At 38.3% G+C, this 19,561-nt stretch overlaps 1 protein-coding gene across 3 annotated transcripts in view; it reads right to left on the bottom strand.

Annotated features, from left to right (window-relative positions):
• Positions 1 to 9,016: 9,016 nt before the first annotated feature.
• Positions 9,017 to 19,561, bottom strand: part of LOC136884700 (zinc finger protein 714) — a 242,411-nt gene continuing 231,866 nt past the window's right edge. For all 3 annotated transcript variants that reach the window (XM_067156978.2, XM_067156980.2, XM_067156981.2), the window contains one exon: positions 9,017 to 10,818. In XM_067156978.2, the coding sequence (XP_067013079.2) occupies positions 9,843 to 10,818 (976 nt within the window). In that variant the 3' untranslated portion in view covers positions 9,017 to 9,842. The remainder of the gene's footprint in view (positions 10,819 to 19,561) is intronic.

The raw sequence follows: 19,561 nt of genomic DNA, 5'->3' as shown, positions 1-19,561 counted from the left end.
AAAGAAAATTTATCAGGACGAGACTGGGTCTGCTCATTTATGCAGCGCCACCCTGAGCTGACTGTATGGTTCACTTCAAACATTAAAAGAAGCCGCGCAGCTCTCACACCACAAATTCTGATGGCTTTCATTGAAAATTTAAAGGTGGTGTTGATAGGAGCTGAGCCACATAAAATATGGACTTTTGATTAATCTATCTCACCAATGACCCTGGTAACAAAAAGGTGTTAACTAAACAGGGCATCAAATACCCCAAAAAGATTAGAAATATCTCCAAGACTAGCATTTCTGTCATGTTTGCAGGAAATGCAGTTGGTGAGGTACTACCCCGTTATGTTGTCTATAAGTCGACTTGTCTGTGGACTACTTGAATGGAAAATGGTCCACAAGGAGCCTGCTACAACAATACACCTTGTGGATGGTTCGACTCCTAGATATTTGATGACCGATTTGAATACGTGTTACACTCCAGGCTGAAGAAGAGTGAAGGCAAAAAAGTCATAATTTGCAACAATTTATCCTCACATTTATCAGCAAATGTCCTCAGGCTTTGTCAGTACAATAACAGCAGCTTTGTGTGTTTACCTATCAATAGCAAGCATCTCACACAATCATGGGATATGGCTGTGTTTAGACTTCTTAAAGGCATCTGGAGGAACATTTTAGGTCAGTGGATGGACAGTGAAGCAGGGAGAAGAAGCAATGTTCTCTCAAAACTAGAGTTTCCACTTCTCTTGAAGAGACTTACAAATGAATCACAGCACACCATGAGGCAAAATCTCATTTTTGGATTCTGAAAATGCGCCATCTACCCTAATAATATAGAGGAATCACTTTCCAGGCTTCCATCAGCAAATACAGATCTCAGTAAGAGTGCTATTGATGATTCATTTTTTGAGCATCACAAAAATCAGGGGTTGCAATGCACTGAGGTTCAAAGAGTTGTTCGCAGGAAGAAAGTTTGTGTTGAACCACGAAGAAGTATAACCAATGAGAACATAGTTGCTGCACAGCCTCAAGCAACCACCTCAACTCAAAGGAAGAAGACTGAAGGAAGACAAAAGCAGAGAACAAGAGATTCCAGTAAAGAAGAAGTTGATGATGACCCAGTGCCTCAAAGTTCTTCAGATGACGAATGCACCCTACAAACGTACACTCAGCTATTGTTGGAAGATGCACAGGAAGAAGAAGAGGCAGGGTTCTTGATTGACGGTAAAACATCACAGACAAACATTCTGAACCTACCTGCTGTCCAAAGGGTTGTAGGAGAATATGTTATTTTCAAACATGAAGGGGAGTAATTCCCAGAAAAAATAATGTAATTGGATTGTAAGGAAGTTGTAGTAACTGCTATGGTAAAATCAATCAGGTCATGGAGGTGGCCTGCTTGACCAGACATATCAATCTACGACTGGGAAGATGTAATTGGCCACACTGATCCTCCCACTCTTATGAATAAAAGATGATTGTACCATGTTCCAGAACTGGAAAAGTTGGGATGGCTGTAATTTCATATTGGTTATGACTTTTTAATTCTTCTATTGGGTTATTTTCAGCATTTATCTAATTGTGCATAGTGTATGATATAATATTGTTATTCTTTGGTTTGTTTTCACTTATTATTACCATCTAATATTCATATCAGTTTTTTTACATCATTTGTAGTCACAAATAAACAAAGGAATCATAAGATCCACCTATTCAATACTGAAGAGAATTATGTGATAGATTCTACAAGTCTGTTAAATCTTCCCATTTAATTTATTTAGTTATATGGGAGCGGTTTCGACAAAAACTGTTTGTCATCATCAGCCAAGAAAAGAAAACATAGACATTAGAAATACTGTACATTAAAATTTACATCTCTAGTAAAATATACCAATGATTTACAAAATTATTCATATCAGGGCTAAAATGTTTATACAAACGTGAATTGATAATGGTACTACATCAGTGTATGTTTTATATGACGAGGTGTACACCATAATAATTATAAATGAGAGATATGCTAAAAATCTTTGTACAATATGCTTTGTAGTAAAATGTATACAATTGTCAATTTTTCAGTACTAAATAAATGTAATATTTTTGTTTATACACAATTTAATACATTATTAAAATAGATGGATACTGTAATCAAGTTTCATGAGGCTAAAAAACAGGTACTCAATTATAAGTCATTCCACAAAAGTATATACAATGATGGTGTGAGAACATTCTAATTGGCATACGGTTTTATACTTAACAGAAATAATGATTAAAATATAGAATTACCAATTTAAACAAACTAGGCAGGTTGAGTTTATAGAACGCTGGTTAAAAGCAAAGTACTAAAATAGAGTTTTTATGTCAGCTTGCTTCACTTTTATGTCCATGATTGTCATAATAAATTATGATATGAGGTTGACTAATATAAAATTGTTTGTCATCATCAGCCAAGAAAAGAAAACATAGACATTAGAAATACATTAAAATTTACATCTCTAGTGTTAAAACAGGTGTGTTGAAAAATGATCTTATATTAAAAATCCATGTTACATAGGTAGGTCTAGAACGGTCTCGAACCAAGACGGAACCTTCAAGAAGAATAAGACGCGATTAGCATTACGAAAAGGATGCGGGAAAAGATATATCAATGAAACATGAGACTCACCTCAGATGCCAATCTGATGGAAGGTAAGTTAAAGAGGAACTGACAGACTACAATGACCGGCAGTACATCGCGAGAAAGAACGGCAGGGGGTGGGGTAGCTAAGTTGGAGGAGGGGAAGGTGTGGTAGAGGCGGGGCTATACTCAGGCGGGCGTGGACAGCGGTAGGGGTAATATGAGCGTATTGTGTATTATTTGAAATATTGATCGATTTTTGGGTAATTTAAAATGATTTAATATTGTAATGAGTATGTCAAACAAAACTGTAGGTCTTTCGGATAAGTCATTGAGATTGAAATTTGGATTATAGTATTGGTCAAGTGAAATGTAACATTGTTCAGTTATGTCAAATAGGAGCCCTTTATTTATTACTTCAATAATATCTATGTAATTCTCTTTACCATAAAATTTGTGATTATAATCATTCACATGTTGACCTACCGCAGATAATTTTCTGTATTTGATTGCATTTACGTCTTACATGCAACTAATTTTAAATGATCTAACGGTCTGTCCGAGATACGTGCCGCCACAGTCATTAGAATGGAATCTATAGACACCTGATTTTTAGAGTTATGCAAAATGTCTAAGTTTCTATTATCAGTTCTAAAAGAAATATTAATGTTTTGCTTCTTAAATATGTTTGTAACCTTATAAATATTGTGGTTGTAGGTAAAAGTTACAAACATTTTTGGTTTAGTCGTTTCTTTAAGAAGATTAGATTTTGGGCGGTATCTGTGCTTGTTTATTATGCGTTCTATAACATTTTTATTGTAACCGTTGTGGAATGCGATGTTACATATAGTGTTTAGTTCTTTATTAAGGTTAGATTTTGACATGGGAATATTAAATGCTCGGTGTGCTAGGCTATTGTAGGTGGCACGTGTGTGGTTGTGAGGATGTAGAGTCGTGTTTGATTGTTGTTGCTGTGTGCGTAAGTTTTCTGTAAATGTTATATTTGAATGAAGAGGCAGTCTGGTGATAGTAAGATCCAAAAACTTGATAAAATTTTTGATTTCAGATTCAAGTGTAAATTTAATATCTGTGTCGATGTTATTTAGATGTATTAAGGTGGTAGCTGCATCTGTGGTGCGTTGATCCAGAATAATAAATGGGTCATCCACAGGTGTATATTATTGAATGTTGGGTCTTTGTCTATTTTTGTGTTTTCTAAAAAGTCCAAATATATTTCTGCTAGAATACCAGAAGCTGGTGAGCCCATAGCTAGTCCATCTGGTTTGTATACTATCTTGTCAAATGTAAAGAAGTTATTATTGATTAAGAGTTTCAAGATACACATAAAATCAAGAATTTCAAGCTGACTTAGTTGACTGTGGTTGTATAGATTTTGAGGGATAACATGCAGAAGTTTTTCTGGTTTGAGGTTTGTACACATGTTATAGTCTATCTTCATAGTAATCATCTTTTTGGACGACCGGAGGTGTGGCCTGGCCTCGAGTGCGAGGAAATATGGGAGCGTTCGCGCTGGTAGTGGGGGAAGAACTTGAATCTTTCCTCCAGCTGACACAGTCGAGTTCAGGCAGCGGACGTAGCTCAGGGAGCTGATTGAAGTAGTGTGGAAAGCTTGTCATAATATGTTACTCTCACCGCTCCAGCCCCAAAATGTTCTCGGGTCGGGATGGTCATAATGCAATGGCACATCGGTGTACACACACCACACTAACTCAAATGTGTAAGAATTATTTAGTATGATAAACTAGTGAAAATAAAGTAATACTGTACATTTTACAAATTGAGTCTTACATTTTGATTGTGTGCGTTAAACCTTGTCAATGAACTACACAGGCCTTTGAGCACGGAAATACTTCGTATAATCCGTAGTATATGTTGGTGACATCAAGAAATCAGAGGGTAATACCTAAAATAATTCATATCGGATTATGCTTTCGATACAATGTCAAAAATATATCTCAGTGTATAGCAATGTAGCCTTTAATTTATTCTTGTGCCATTTATTATGACATATTGTTACAAATATGTCACCAGTTACATAAAAATGAAAAGTTTGAACTATTTAGTAGAAGAAGAAGAAGCTTGCAGCTGGTAATACTGCAAATAAAGGAAGTTCGTTTGACACTGTACTGTATGCCCAGGAAAGGCGTATCATCGGTACGCACTATCATCTCATCAATCGTCTAACGAAATTGAGGAAGTTGTTTCCACTGACAGCCCAAAGATATAATCTACAGTACTTAAGCTGATTTCTGGCAAAATACATATAAAAGAGATTGATTATTGTGAATTTGTCAGGAAAATGCAGAGAAAAAAGCCTTACTAGAAAAACTTCAGCTACTTGCATAATAATAACATTAGCAATGTCTTCCTTTCTTGTCCACTAGAGACCGAGCTCGATAGCTGCAGTCGTTTAAGTACGGCCAGTATCCAGTATTCGGGAGATAGTAGGTTCGAACCCCACTGTCGGCAGCCCTGAAAATGGTTTTCCGTGGTTTCCCATTTTCACACCAGGCAAATGCTGGGGCTGTACCTTAATTAAGGCCATGGCCGCTTCCTTCCCATTCCCAGCCCTTCCCTGTCCCATTGTCGCCATAAGACTTATCTGTGTTGGCACGACGTAAAGCAACTAGCAAAAAGAAACAAAATTGCCCACCAGAAGAAATATAATAATACATAATACTCTTGAATAGCCTGCTACTGTTATGATTGAGAGAGAGTTTTCTTGCAACAACAACAACAACAACAAAGGAAACAGCAACAAAATGCTCCGGAACAATAGACAATACAAATCTGTCGCATAAAATCAAAGCAAAAATATTATCTGACTGCTTACGTGTTATATGATCAAGTTTGTTTGTTTGTTTAATATTCGGAGTTCAGGGATCTTACTTACAATTTATTCAGAACAATCTTCACTCTCATCTGAATCAGTGTTATCTGAACTTTCACCAAGGTTGATGATGAACTGGTCTAATTCTAATTCCTCATCCATTATGTGGTCATGCTCCCAGTATTCCTGCTCAATGACTTTTATGTGGTCACAACATTTTGTCCATTTGTGTAGCGAATATTGTGCAAACAATATCCGGCAAAGAGCTTCCTTTTTGTCGAGTGTGTCTGCCATCAAGTCACGAGCGATCTATAAGACAGAGCAACATTTTTTGAACATAACCACCACTTTTATTTATATTGGAAATAGGAGCACCTCATTTATGAACAGTGAAGGCATTAGAGATGCTATGGCATACTTTTTTGAGCTTAGAAGTGAATGATGCATTATTAGGCCTACTATTAGTTGAAATATATTCTTACTACGAACCTCTCCTTTGATGTCTGCCCAAACCAACTCAATGGGATTGAGATCTGGATGATATGGAGGAAGATGAAGAACTTCATGTCCATAGCTTCTCAAAAGATTATCAATTTTAGTATACCTTCTCCACGCTAGTTCTTTTCACGAGTCCCAACAATTCAGCCTTCATCATACCTGGATCAAACTCAATTCCTTTCTTCTGCAGCCATTCATGTACATCCTTCTTCAGATAGGTAGAATTAGGCTTTCTGTCTTCCTGAACACAATGATAGGCTGCATTGTCCATTATTACTAGGCTCTGTGGGGTTAAATTTGGAGCAAGTCGCTTATTTATCCACTTAGAAAAATTATTATAATTCATATCGTCATGATAGTTCCCGGCCTTTAAGTGAGACTTATAAATTAAAAGGGCATTGGGAACAAAACTATTCTCTCCTCCACCGTGCACTATAATTAATCTGTTACCCTTTCCTATGGAACAAAGTACCACCAGTAATTCAGATCCTTGCCAGTACCAAGAAACAACATGCGAAGCATGAAGATAGGTTTTGTCTATAAATATAATATTTCTGCCTTCATTTCGGAAAATCCGTAACTGTTGCAGGCATTTCATTCGCCATTCCACAATTTCTGGTCGCTCAACTAAAATCTTAGCCTTTGATTGGCATTTCCTCCAACAAAATCCCAAGTCACACATTATTTTATGCAGATGTGAGCGACTGCACTGCACTGTGTCATCCTCTCCCAAAGCTTCAGAAAGGTTTTTTAAAGTGGGCACTTGTTTTCTCACAGAGTAAAATTCATGAATCTTTCTCCTAATAGCTGCTTTTACAACATCATCAACTGTAACTCTCTTCTTTCTTTCACCTTGTTTTCCTGTCGGAGTGCTAAACGTAAGCTCACCCTTAGCCAGACTCGACACTCGCTCTTTCATTATCTTTTTCACCAGTGTTGTTCCCACTCCTGTCACTTCTGAAACTGTCTGCACAACATTCAATTTGAAGTCATATTCTCACTTCATAACTTCCATATGTTCACTCACTTTGTAAACAATTTCGCGTACCTGACCTCGCAGTGGTCTCCCAGATTTAGAAGAGGACTTAGAAGCCATGCTCGTCACATCAGTAATTTCAACGTAGCCCGCACGTACCATGCACCGCTTGAGAGACGTTTTCACTTCAGCGCTAGCCTGGCGACTGGACTTGCTGCAGGAGTGGGGGGACGATAGCTCCCACCACTGCATGCGCAACCATTTCTCGCGCAGGACGCTTTCAACCAAAATCGACTATAGTGATATCAAACGAGTTATTTGTAGTAACGACTGTACCAATGGAAAAGACCACTGAATATCAGTCCTAAAATATACATAATTTGTGCCAGTATGTGCTGCAACTTTGACTTCTATCTGTCATTTAAGGTGAAATTATTGTGGTGGTGCATAGTTACCCACTCACTGGACTAACTTTGCACCAAATTAGATTAAATTTTAAATGAACAGTAGGTGATCCATTCGATCAAATTCTGAACTTAATAGCATCCACAGAGAGTCAGGAACAAAATGTAATTGGTTTTGTGTCTTTGAAGTGCTTTAAACAGTAGGTACATTTAATAATGTACAAGAAACTGGAAAATATGGTGCAAAGTAACTCCATTTTATGGTACCTTTTTCGACGAGCTATAAATTATATTCTTAGCTCTGGGGTAGTAATGACAGTGTTAGTTATTTAGTATATCATGGAACTGCTTTTGGTTAATTAGTATATATTTAGTTTTCTCAAAACTAACTTGAAATTAATAATGTTATTGGCTGCACGTCCTACTAATTACTTTTATGGTTTTTGGAGATGCCGAGGTGTTAGAATTTACACCCGCAGGAGTTCTTTAATGTGGCAGTAAATGTAGTGACATGAGGGTGATGCATTTGAGCACCTTCAAATACGACCAGACTGAACCAGGATCAAAGAACCTAACTTGATTTGATGTAATGTTCATGTTAATTTTCAGGATTTTTCTTTAATGTTTGGTAGATAACCCTTAATTTGACAGGTTTTCCTTGTACAATGGAGCTAGCCCACTGTGAACTGTGACTTATTATTCCACACAGCTGATTGAATCATGGCCCATAACAACAAGGTGCCCAACCTGATGTTGATTCCGGCCCTTCTGATCGTTTCGGTGGTGTTTGTAAACAAACCTCCATGGGCTGTGCTTTGCTATTCTATTTCATTTTATTTCGTAGTCTTCAGTTCGGAGCGAGTTATTTATTTCTGTATATATATTGTAATTTCATCCATTATATACCTTTTTAGTACAGAGTGTGTCTAATTATAGCATCTTCACTTCATTATGGACAGTTAGTATTGAAGTAATGCCAAATTTATTGGTAGATGAAAGGGTTGGATCTGACTTTGAGGTTATTGAGAATGAGCTGACAGATTCAGTGTTGGAATGTTTATCACATATTCTTTCGCATCAAATATTGGAAAGTGAAAGTGATGATGATTCTCCGATAAAGTAACCTAGCATAATAACGTGGTCTAAGGGCATGCCTCCAAATGATTGCATGCCAATACACTTTCCCTAATATTTTCAAGAATATACCTCACAGATTGATGAAAGTTTTGCTAGTGCATTACAGATACATTACTGACAATCTGTAAATCTCAGTTTGTTTGCAACATGTTCCAGTTTTGTGTACATAACTGAACCTTTTATTATCATTATTATTATTATTATTATTTTGAATTTAGGCATTACAAGTTTTGAGCAGACTGCACATTGACAGTTCTGGGGTTAATCTCTTCTGATATGGACTGGTTGTAACATGTTTGTCTTGTACAATACTGCCAAACAGTTTTCCATCTTCCTTTGATGGAGATTTTTAAATGCGTTCGCAGCACTTCTGGCCCTGTGATATTTTGTTGGATCAGATACTTATAACCTTTTGACGAGTGCGAACAGCATACGGCATGCAATAATGTTGGCCTCATCAGAGTACGTATCTGACCGGTAAACAACCTCTGGGGATATCTTTGTATTGAATAGGTGGTTATAAAATAAAAGTTTTTAACTTTAATACATTATCTTCAATACGGTCTAATTATGAGATTTATCACATGTAACCTCTGGGGAGTACAAAATTTTTTAAAAACAAAATTATAATAAATTTATTACAAATTTGTCAGACTTTGAGACACATGAAAAGACATTTTGGATCGAGAAAACAGTCATTTCAAAAACTTTTTAATGTATTACCTTCACAAATATGCCTATTTAGTTCTTCTATAATATCATCACCTGTGTGAAGAAACTCCATAGCATCACTTGTAATTTACAAAAGAAGAAACATTCACAGTTATATTTACGAAAACCAAAAATAAATATAGCTACAAAGAGCACAAACATATCAACATCGGCGGCAATCGTAACACTGCTGTAACCTGTAGGCTTACGGTACACCAAACTCTTATGCTGTAGGGAGTATAAGCATTTCCGTTGGAGACCACCACCATACACAACTAGGTTTTGTAGTGCGACACTATTCGAATAACTGAAAAAGTTCCTAAAAACGCAGTCAGATGTCATATTACGTCAGTAAGCAGTTAAGTTCTTAGTACGGTACTAGGCTAAAACGACAAATGCTGTACGCACTCTACTGACTGCCCTTAGGTGCATTCGTCAACAGGTTAAGGTTTCATATTAATTTATTCCTCTTCTCTGGTAGAATGGGAATAGCCCATTAGAAGACAGGGATGTTCTTAAAATTTCCAATTAGGTGCAATTCTCTTGCTACTTTGTGGTGTAACTCATTAAGGGCTAGAAGGATGATACCACAATTACATGCAACAGTGGGCTACAGTCTATCTGACCAGGAATTAACACGTCCACCAGCAACCAGAAGGCTCAATCACTCACAGTCGACTTACCCTGACATGATTCCTGATGGAGACGTAGATGACGCACCAAATGAAAGCGCCGGTAGAATTGCTTCAAGCACACGTCACATTTATGTGGCTTTATTCCTGTGTGCAGTCGCTCATGATGGATCATGCCACTACGACGAAGAAATTCTTTCTCGCATAAGGCGCATTTAAATGGCTTCTCTCCTGTGTGCAATCGTTCATGTTCCTCCAAAATAGTGCGTCGAGAGAAACTTCTCGCACAAACTGAACATTTATACCTCTTAGTATCAACATGAGTTTGCTGATGTAAAGTTAGTCTGCGCTGGTGTGTAAATGACTTATTACACAGAGAACATGAATATTTACGCTCACTATCGTGACAGACGTGTAACTTTAGGTCATGATTCGTTTGATATTGCTTACCACATGTCGAACAAAGGAACTTTCTCTCACCGTAATGCACACGACGTTTGTGTATCCTGAGCGTACGTACATGTGCAAGAACCTTCCAGCAAATATCACACTGAACTTTCCTATCTCCATGCACATTCAACTTTCTCTCACCGCAACGCACAGTAAGTTTATGTCTTCTGAGTGTACGTGGATGTACGAAAAGCTTCAAGCAAATGTCACACTGAACTTTCTTATCTACATGCACATTCAACTTTCTCTCACCGTAATGCACATGACGTTTGTGTGTGCTGAGTGTATGTGGATGTACAAAAACCTTCCAGCAAATATCACACTGAACTTTCTTATCTCCATGCACATTCAACTTTCTCTCACCACAACGCACAGTAAGTTTATGTCTTCTGAGTGTACGTGGATGTACGAAAAGCTTCAAGCAAATGTCACACTGAACTTTCTTATCTACATGCACATTCATGTGGCTCAGGAGCCTGTCCTTTTTAGCAAATACTGTATCACAGATTTGACACTTATGCAACTGGACATCAGAGGCAGAGGGCTCTTGCTCCCTGAAAAAAAAGAGAGGAAGATAAATCATTCTGAACTTAAAGAACATCCCAGATATTTCCTTCAGTAATCCTCACTACTAATTCTATATCTTGTGCGATACACCTTCCCGATGACTTTTCACTGTATTTTTGTCTCTTTTCAAAACTAACAAGTGTCTAATACAATTTATGCTTTCCAGAATGGTACGATTAATAAAAAATGTTACTGAAAGTTTAATAATAATAATGTTATTTGTTTTACGTCCCACTAACTACTTTTTAAGGTATTCGGAGACACCGAGGTGCCGGAATTTAGTCCCGCAGGAGTTCTTTAACGTGCCAGTATATCTACCGACACGGGGCTGTCGTATCTGAGCACCTTCAAATACCACCGGACTGAGCCAGGATCGAACCTGGGGTTAGAAGGCCAGCGCCTTAACCGTCTGAGCCACTCAGCCCGGCACTGAAAGTTTTATATTTGTGTCATGTGCTACAAACTACATTTCTACAACACCACTGCAATACAGAAATAGCAAAATTAAATACATCTCTATAATGAAATAATACAAATTAAGTCCTGAGTACTACTTGCCACCAAATAATTTCTAACACAAAGTTCAGAAAAAAAGAAACACATGTCTTACAACCATTAAATTTCTGCAAATGTGTCACAAAATTGTAAATTCCAATCACCTTCCAAGTAACAGAAATGCAATATAATATAAGTTCGCTATAGCAAGTATGGCATGTAATCAGAGACCCTTAGTAGTTGTGACACTTTATTACTGCCCAACAAAAATTTCTTTATTAACCTGTGTAATACCCCTTGGTTATGAGAACACTATCACTGAATCATCCATTACCACAAGTGATTACAGAATATCAAGTGATTTGTAGCATGCATATTCCTTCCATTATTTGATATTAATACACTACAGTATTTATAATCAATATAATTGATCATATTCATTATTGATTTTATGCTACATGCACTAGCAAGCCTCTTCCTGGCATTCGAAGGCACAATCCTGTCCAAGTTGATTAGTAATAACTCTTGTCTCACAAATCCAATTCAACTGGTGTAAACAAACATTCAAATTCAAAATGAGAGGGAGAACATGCTTTTGCAAGAAGTGCATAAATAATGTGGCTGATAGCAGTTTTATTCATTATTTAATGATATGGTGATTTTATACAATATATATACATATACAAGGCAAAATCAAACTTTTAAAATCCATCCTTCTAAGCCATTCAGTTAAAGTGGGTGTGAGAGTGAACAAATCGTCGGGAGTGCCAGGGTACAAATGAAGAGGACAACGTTGGACCAGGTGCTCAATCGTCTGTTCCTCCAGGTTACAATCACATATTGGTGAACTGATCCAACTCCACTTGTACCTGAAATAATTGCAGCAATCACGTCCAGTCCTTAACTTGTTGATACGGCACCAGAGGTTCTTCAGTAGGTCAAAACCATTTCCACCTTTCATTTAGGTCATATCCATCTGCAATAAGTTGCCCTGCAGTGACACTTGCTGGTCTTCTTGATTGCAGTCACTGCAGTGACGGATGACAGAATTCTTGGTGCAGTGGCAAAGAGGGTGATGCAAAGATTTTCTTAGCTTATCTTAGCAGAGCGTGCTTCCGCCTTACGTGAGGTGGAGGGATGTGACTCAGCACAGGTAACCAGTGACATGGAGTTGATTTGATGGTACCAGTAATGCAACGCATTGTACTGTTCAATTTTGTGTCTACCTTCTTCACATGTACACTTTCCAACCAGACAGGAGCACAGTACTCAGCAGCCAAGTAGAAAAGGCTGATGCCTGTTAAATGAAGATAACAGAGCTTATGCATTATGTTGTTTCTTCTGGCGACTTTATGAGAAATCTTAGTGATGTGCTCTTTAAAGTTCAGGGTTCTATCTGAAGTGACTCCATGATATTTTGGGAAAGGATTGTACCTCAGCTTTCGTCCATTGAGCAGAACTCTTTGTTTGTAGTTTGCAGCATGATTCACTAGATGGAAACAAGAGACTTCAGTTTTTGTTGTGCTGGGGATCAATCTCCACTTCTTAAAGAAAGCTGACATCTTCTTGAGGTCCTCCGTAAGAATTTGTTCACCATCTTGAAAGTTATTGCTCTGTGCTACCAGTGTGATGTCATCAGCATATATGAACTTAGTTGATGTTGTGGTTGGTAAATCATGAATGTACAAATTGAATAGCAATGGTGCTAAAATAGATCCCAGTGGTATACCGTTATTTAGTTTTCGATTGTGGCTTTTAGTGTTGCCTAGAAATACTTCAAATTGTATTTTCACTAAGCATGCTAAATATTAGATTCACGATTTCTTGACTTGGTACAACTGAGGCCTGTGGATTCCACATTCTTCTATAAGCTTTGTTAAAGCCTTCTCCTTGTCTGAACAAATTTTGGCCCGGCAGACACCCTATTTTGAAGCCTACAGTTACTATAATAAATGTATACTGAATCTGCAGAACTCTTTGTTAGTTTGAATTGTAACTATCTTCAATATGGACCACAATGAAAATTATAACTTATAAAGTATATTTTATCCACAATGTCCCTCCTCCGACACTACCATATAACTAGTGCTTAATCTTACACTACCAGTAAAACAAAAACCAGATCTCAGCAAAATACTGGCTGAAAAAGTAAAATTGGTGAAGAAAGTTAGATTAGTTCAGGAATAGAACACCGTACAAGAAATGGAAGAGCAGAGAAGACATATGCCATGGATAGTAAGTCCAAGTGAAGAATTGTATGGAAATTACTGACAATATCTTGGGTGTATGCAAAACAAGGTGGCTAAGAGATGGTGATTTCTACGCAGATAATTTTAGAGTAACTCGTACAGGTGGCGAGTAGTAATGGAGTTGCTGTCATACCATACAGGAAATGGAAAAAATAATGCAATCAACACCTAACATGTAAAATGATTGATTGAGGATGGTGAAGGTAAACCCAATGTTCATACAGGTTTACTGCCCAACAACAGCAAGTGCTAATGATGATGCAGAGTTAATTCATATCTGCCAACTTTACAAAACCAAAAATCAGGAGATTTTGATATGAAAATCAGAAAAAAGCAGGAGATACAATTGGTCAAACCTGCTTATTCTACTTTCTTGCTCAATACAGGGGGGCTATGGTATATATTATAACTTTTATTGACTCAAAACCTGACAGTTGCTATATGAGGCTACAAGGCAAAAATTACACATCTCTATTCCCTCACAGGAAGTATGCAACTGAGATGATCGGTCTCTGATCAGCCTTCAGAAAGTAGTATGAACACATGCTCCACACGTGTGAATCAGTCATGCACTTAGATGCCATTACTTAACAAATGCATAGATTAATACATTGCATCATGTGCCCGCATGATTATGTGAAGCACAATACAATTTTTAACTTTTCTTCTTCATCCATTCCCTTTTCCAGATTCTCCCCGGGTAGGGTAGTGTACCAAAGCCTTCCACCTTACTCGATCTTTCCACCACTCCTCTTTGAGTACTCGATTGCTATTGACTCCTCTACAGTATTTGCAGTACAGTCCACAACAGAGCTCTCCATCTTATTCTGGGCCATCCATTAGGCCACTATGCAGTCTCTGTATCCATGAATTGTATTCTCTTTCCTGGCATTCTCATCATGTGCCCAGGCCATTTTAGCTTTGCTATATCAATCTCTTTTTGAAGTTTACACACTCCCATGCTTCTCCTTATTTCCTCATTTCGTATTCTATCTCATCTTCATCTTTCACTGCATGCATGTCAAGAACCTAATTTCAGCTGCTTGTATCATACTTTGGTTCTGCTTAGTCAACTCCAGGCTTCTTGCACTTCATTGGCTCATCTTTGTTCCATACAATGTCTCTCACACACTGGTAAAAACTTGCAGACTGCTGTATTCTTAAATCAATTTCTCCAACAAAATTTCCATCTTGTGACATCATGCTGTCCAAATATTTGAAAATTTTCATTATTTCAAGAGATTCTTTTCCTATTTTTATCACCCTCCTGGATTTTTTGTTACCTCTCGTAGTGATCAAAGTCTTGGTTTTTGCAGGACTAATTTTCATTCCAAAATTTCTTATCACCTCATTCCAAAAATCAACTTCTGTCTGTACTTCATTATCTCCCTAAACTACAATGTCATCAGCAAAAGAGCATAGACTTTATTAGCTCACCTATCATCTTCTCCTTGACATTATGTAGAATTCTATCCATGATGATAATGAAGAGTATGGCAGACAATACTCTTCCCTGTCTTAAGCCTGTCTCAACTCTGAACCATTCAGTTTGACCCATTTTGGTTCTAGCACAGCTTTCACAATTTTGATACAATGCTGTCACCATCTGCATTGTTTCATTCCCAATCTGTGCCTCTGTCAATTTTTATCAAGTAAAAAATTCAAATTCACCAGAATTGTCTCCAAATAGCTCAAAAAATTTCTAGAAAAGTCACTAGTCACTATCTTTGAAATTCTGTCACTAAGTACTTAAAAAAGAATCCAAATCGGTATAAGTCCAGGATCCGCCGGCACGGGCGAGCACGGGCTCCGCGGCTGCTGCTCGTGCGTCTATATGACGTCATGTATGACGTGTTTAGCGAGTTGATGTTTGCAAACATGGCGGATAATTCGAAGGAACGTGTAGCAGGCGCTAAATGTATGAATTAATGGTCTGGTATATTTGGCTGTTTGAGACTGCGTAACACAATTCACAGCCACTAGATTGGGTTAAAAATTGACTAGCTGGATAGTGAAATAGATATTAACGGCGCGATATGATGGGGCTGACTTCATTTCGCGAAAACTTTACGAATATTAAGTACGTCCGGCAAGTAGGAAAAGCACTGATCTGGTTTGGTTAAGTCCGGCTAGTGGCAAAACCATTGGTCTAGAGACAAGCAAAAGGGGGTCGGTGGGCATAAGCCCCCATGTTAGGGCCGCGAAGTGGCCAACAGCCTCTAGCATCCTTTACGAAAGCAATTGTGATTCACCGAAAACCACTTTTATTTGCTAGTTGCTTTACGTCGCACTGACACAGATAGGAGGGAAGGGGAAGGAAGTGGCCGTGGCCTTAATTAAGGTACAGCCCCAGCATTTGCCTGGTGTGAAAATGGGGAACCACGGAAAACCATCTTCAGGGCTGCCGACAGCATTACTAATTTAGCGCGGTGATCCACCGAAAACCACTGACAGTGACAGGTTAGGTTGTGATCCACCGAAAACCACTGGTAGTGACACGTTAGGTTAGGTTTGGTTAGGTGCGACAGCATTACTAATTTAGCGCGGTGATCCACCGAAATCCACTGATAGTGACAGGTTAGGTTGTGATCCACCGAAAACCACTGATAGTGACAGGTTAGGTTGTGATCCACCAAAAACCACTGGTAGTGACACGTTAGGTTAGGTTTGGTTAGGTACGACAGCATTACTAATTTAGCGGGTTGATCCACCGAAATCCACTGATTGTGACAGATTAGGTTGTGATCCACCGAAAACCACTGATAGTGACAGGTTAGGTTGTGATCAACCGAAAACCACTGGTAGTGACACGTTAGGTTAGGTTTGGTTAGGTGCGACAGCATTACTAATTTAGCGGGGTGATCCACCGAAAACCACTGATAGTGACACGTTAGGTTAGGTTTGGTTAGGTGCGACAGCATTACTAATTTAGCGGGGTGATCCACCGAAAACCACTGGTAGTGTCAGGTTAGGTTGTGATCCACCGAAAACCACTGATAGTGACACGTTAGGTTAGGTTTGGTTAGGTGCGACAGCATTACTAATTTAGCGGGGTGATCCACCGAAAACCACTGGTAGTGTCAGGCTAGGTTGTGATCCACCGAAAACCACTGATAGTGACATGTTAGGTTGTGATCCACCGAAAACCACTGGTAGGGACACGTTAGGTTAGGTGCGACAGCATTGCTAATTGAGCGACTGTTGTTGGAAGTACACTTTTGGTGATGACATCACGAATAGGAAAGCAACACTATACACACGAGTATATTGCAACCACTGAGACAGGATATGAATTTATGGGTACTCACCAAAAGTTGGCACAGGAGTAGACAGAAGATGGACTTCTTGTGTTTACGTAGATGTACTCCCTCTTAAAATAATAATTACTAGTATGGATGCAGCACTGAATGGGAGTTTTAATTGTTTTGGCTAGTTGTACTTCGTCTTAAAACAATAATCACGACTATCACAGAACTGAACACACGACTCGACTGTTTATCTCTAGTTATACTTCCCCTTAAAACTATAATCACGACTATGACAGAGCTGGTCACACAACTCGATTGTTTTCGTCTAGTTGTAGGCCTACTTCCTTTTAAGATAGCAATCAAGACTATAACCAAAACATAGCTTTCAAAGATAGTTTTCGTCTACTTGTACTCCCTCTTCAAACAATAATCACACTGCTGGTAATGAAACTCGTGATTTGAGTTTGATGTATTTTTGTTCCTCGTAAAAGTTAAGTTGGCGACAATTCAGAGAGAGACGACAGAGTCATCTTTTGGGGTAAATATTAATTACATTGCAATGCCATCTCTATTACTGGTAATGTACTATATGTATCTAAATATGCATCGTTTACGCTTCAAATTATCAAGTAACATGTTAGCTGAGTGGATAAGCTGATGGACTACGGAGTTGAAGATCGCTGGTTCAAGACGGCCTGTCGCCAGGAATTGATAACAGGTAAGTAAAATTAGATTAGTATGCGAATATATAAGTGAAATAACTACGTATAAAATAGGTTAAATGGATGCCGGTGAAATACAGGCGGGGGGTGAAAGAAAGTGAAGGGAGAGGAAATACAAGGTGAAAGTTCTTCAGTATCTTTTAAGTTCTCCCCACCCGAAACCCCTCCTACCCAGGAGGTCCCGTAAGTATGTCGTCATAGCTGTGCCGGCGAATTCTGGCCTTGTTCCTCCAAATCTAGGGCTAGTCTCAAGAATCAACTAGATGAGCATGAATGTAGCACACAAGAACGAGAGATTGATAATCAATATATGCATCGCAATATACAGGCTTCAATAAACATCGCACATTCGGGTGCATTTCTCGTATTAATAAACATCGATATTTCATTTGAAAGCAGCCAATGAGCAAAGGACTTCCAGCCACTAGCATACAAAGCTGAAATGGCGGAATATGAAAACAAATGTTTGAAGTTCACCAAACAATAAGCTAAAATCAGGAGAAATAATAGAATAATCGGGAGAAAGTCGGCAGGTATGGTTAATTGATCAGAAAAACAATTAATTATTACCTAACAAAGAAAATGTAATTGTAATGGGAAACTCTGAGGCAGACGTAGGTTTACACAGTAGCTCAAAATATACTTGGAAATTTGGTCAGTGGGAGATAAATCCCATGGGTAGAACTCTGTGAACAGCACCAGGTTGGTGTTGTTTGAAGTACCCAAAATAAGAAGTGCGTGAAAATATCTGACATTCTTAAAGTGATTACATAGTCCAACAAGAGTATCACAACTAAATAAAATGCAGCCACAGCTACCCAGGGCAAGACACCGATGGTGAAAATAACCTAGTGATAGCTACATGTAATGTCACTTTAAAAAAGGTGAAACGTTCCACTAAAATGAAATGGCGTTTATAACATTTTGAAAAAGGCAGAGACAAGAGAACATTTCAAAGGTAGACTCAGAATGGAATTAAAAGAATTGCAGACAATATATCAGGAGAAAACCAAGTGAGTTGGCCATGCGGTTACTGTCACGCAGTTGTGAACTTGCATTCAAGAGATAGTGGGCTCAATCCCCCCCTGTGGTATGTCCATTTCCACACCAGGCAAATGCTGGGGCTTTTGCTTAATTAAGGCCAAGGCTGCTTCCTTCTCATTCCTAGCCATTTCCTATCCCATTATCCCCATAAGACCTGCCTGTGTCAGTGCAACGTAAGGCAAATTTTATTTGGCGAGAGGAGTCTGCAGCCAAGGAAGGAGAAAGAAAAGGAAAGAAAGGAAAAGAAAAAAGAAAACACTGAAGACTACTAGTGAGCCAAAATCAGATCTCAGCAGACTGCTAGGTAGAAGAAGTAAAATGGATGAAGAAAATTTAGAAATTGAACATGATATAAGAAGTGGAATAGCAGACAAGACATATGCCATGGCTAGAACATACAGTATGCATCAAGAACAAAAAGCTCTGTGGTGAAGAATAAGGAAAGTAACAACCTAACAGGTAAAAGATCTGTCAACAGCTGAAAGGAATACACTGATCTCTAAATTGGAGATGATATAGTGACCATACAGTGACTACGTTGAAACAGAAGATTAAATTGATGAAACTTCAAAGGGTCCACACACGACTATGAAATAATTTGAAATTGCATTACCAAGTGCAGTTGCTGCAGGTGTTAAAATGCTAATGACTATGGATCCAAGCTCTGTATTTTGATGATGAGTCATTTGGTTGTCCTGAGAATAGTTTTCTGTGGTTCTGCACTTTCACTTCCAGTAAGTGCCGGGACAGTTCCTATTCATAGGCCACAGCTGATGCCTTACACCTCCTTATCCAATTTCATCTTCATTAGCTTCTCAATTGAGTATGGCATCTTGAAGGGCATCCGGCAATAAAAACAAGCGACATAATTTCTTTCATCCTACCTTATCCCCAAACCCAAATCAGGAAACATGACTAAGGGTAGACGTATATATACTTTGAAGTGGCTTTGTTAGATCTCAATTTTCATCT

This window comes from Anabrus simplex, chromosome 13, assembly GCF_040414725.1.
Source record: "Anabrus simplex isolate iqAnaSimp1 chromosome 13, ASM4041472v1, whole genome shotgun sequence".
Lineage (NCBI taxonomy): Eukaryota > Metazoa > Arthropoda > Insecta > Orthoptera > Tettigoniidae > Anabrus > Anabrus simplex.
Note: the sequence above shows the minus strand (reverse complement) of the source record. Positions and strands in the feature narration are given on the sequence as shown.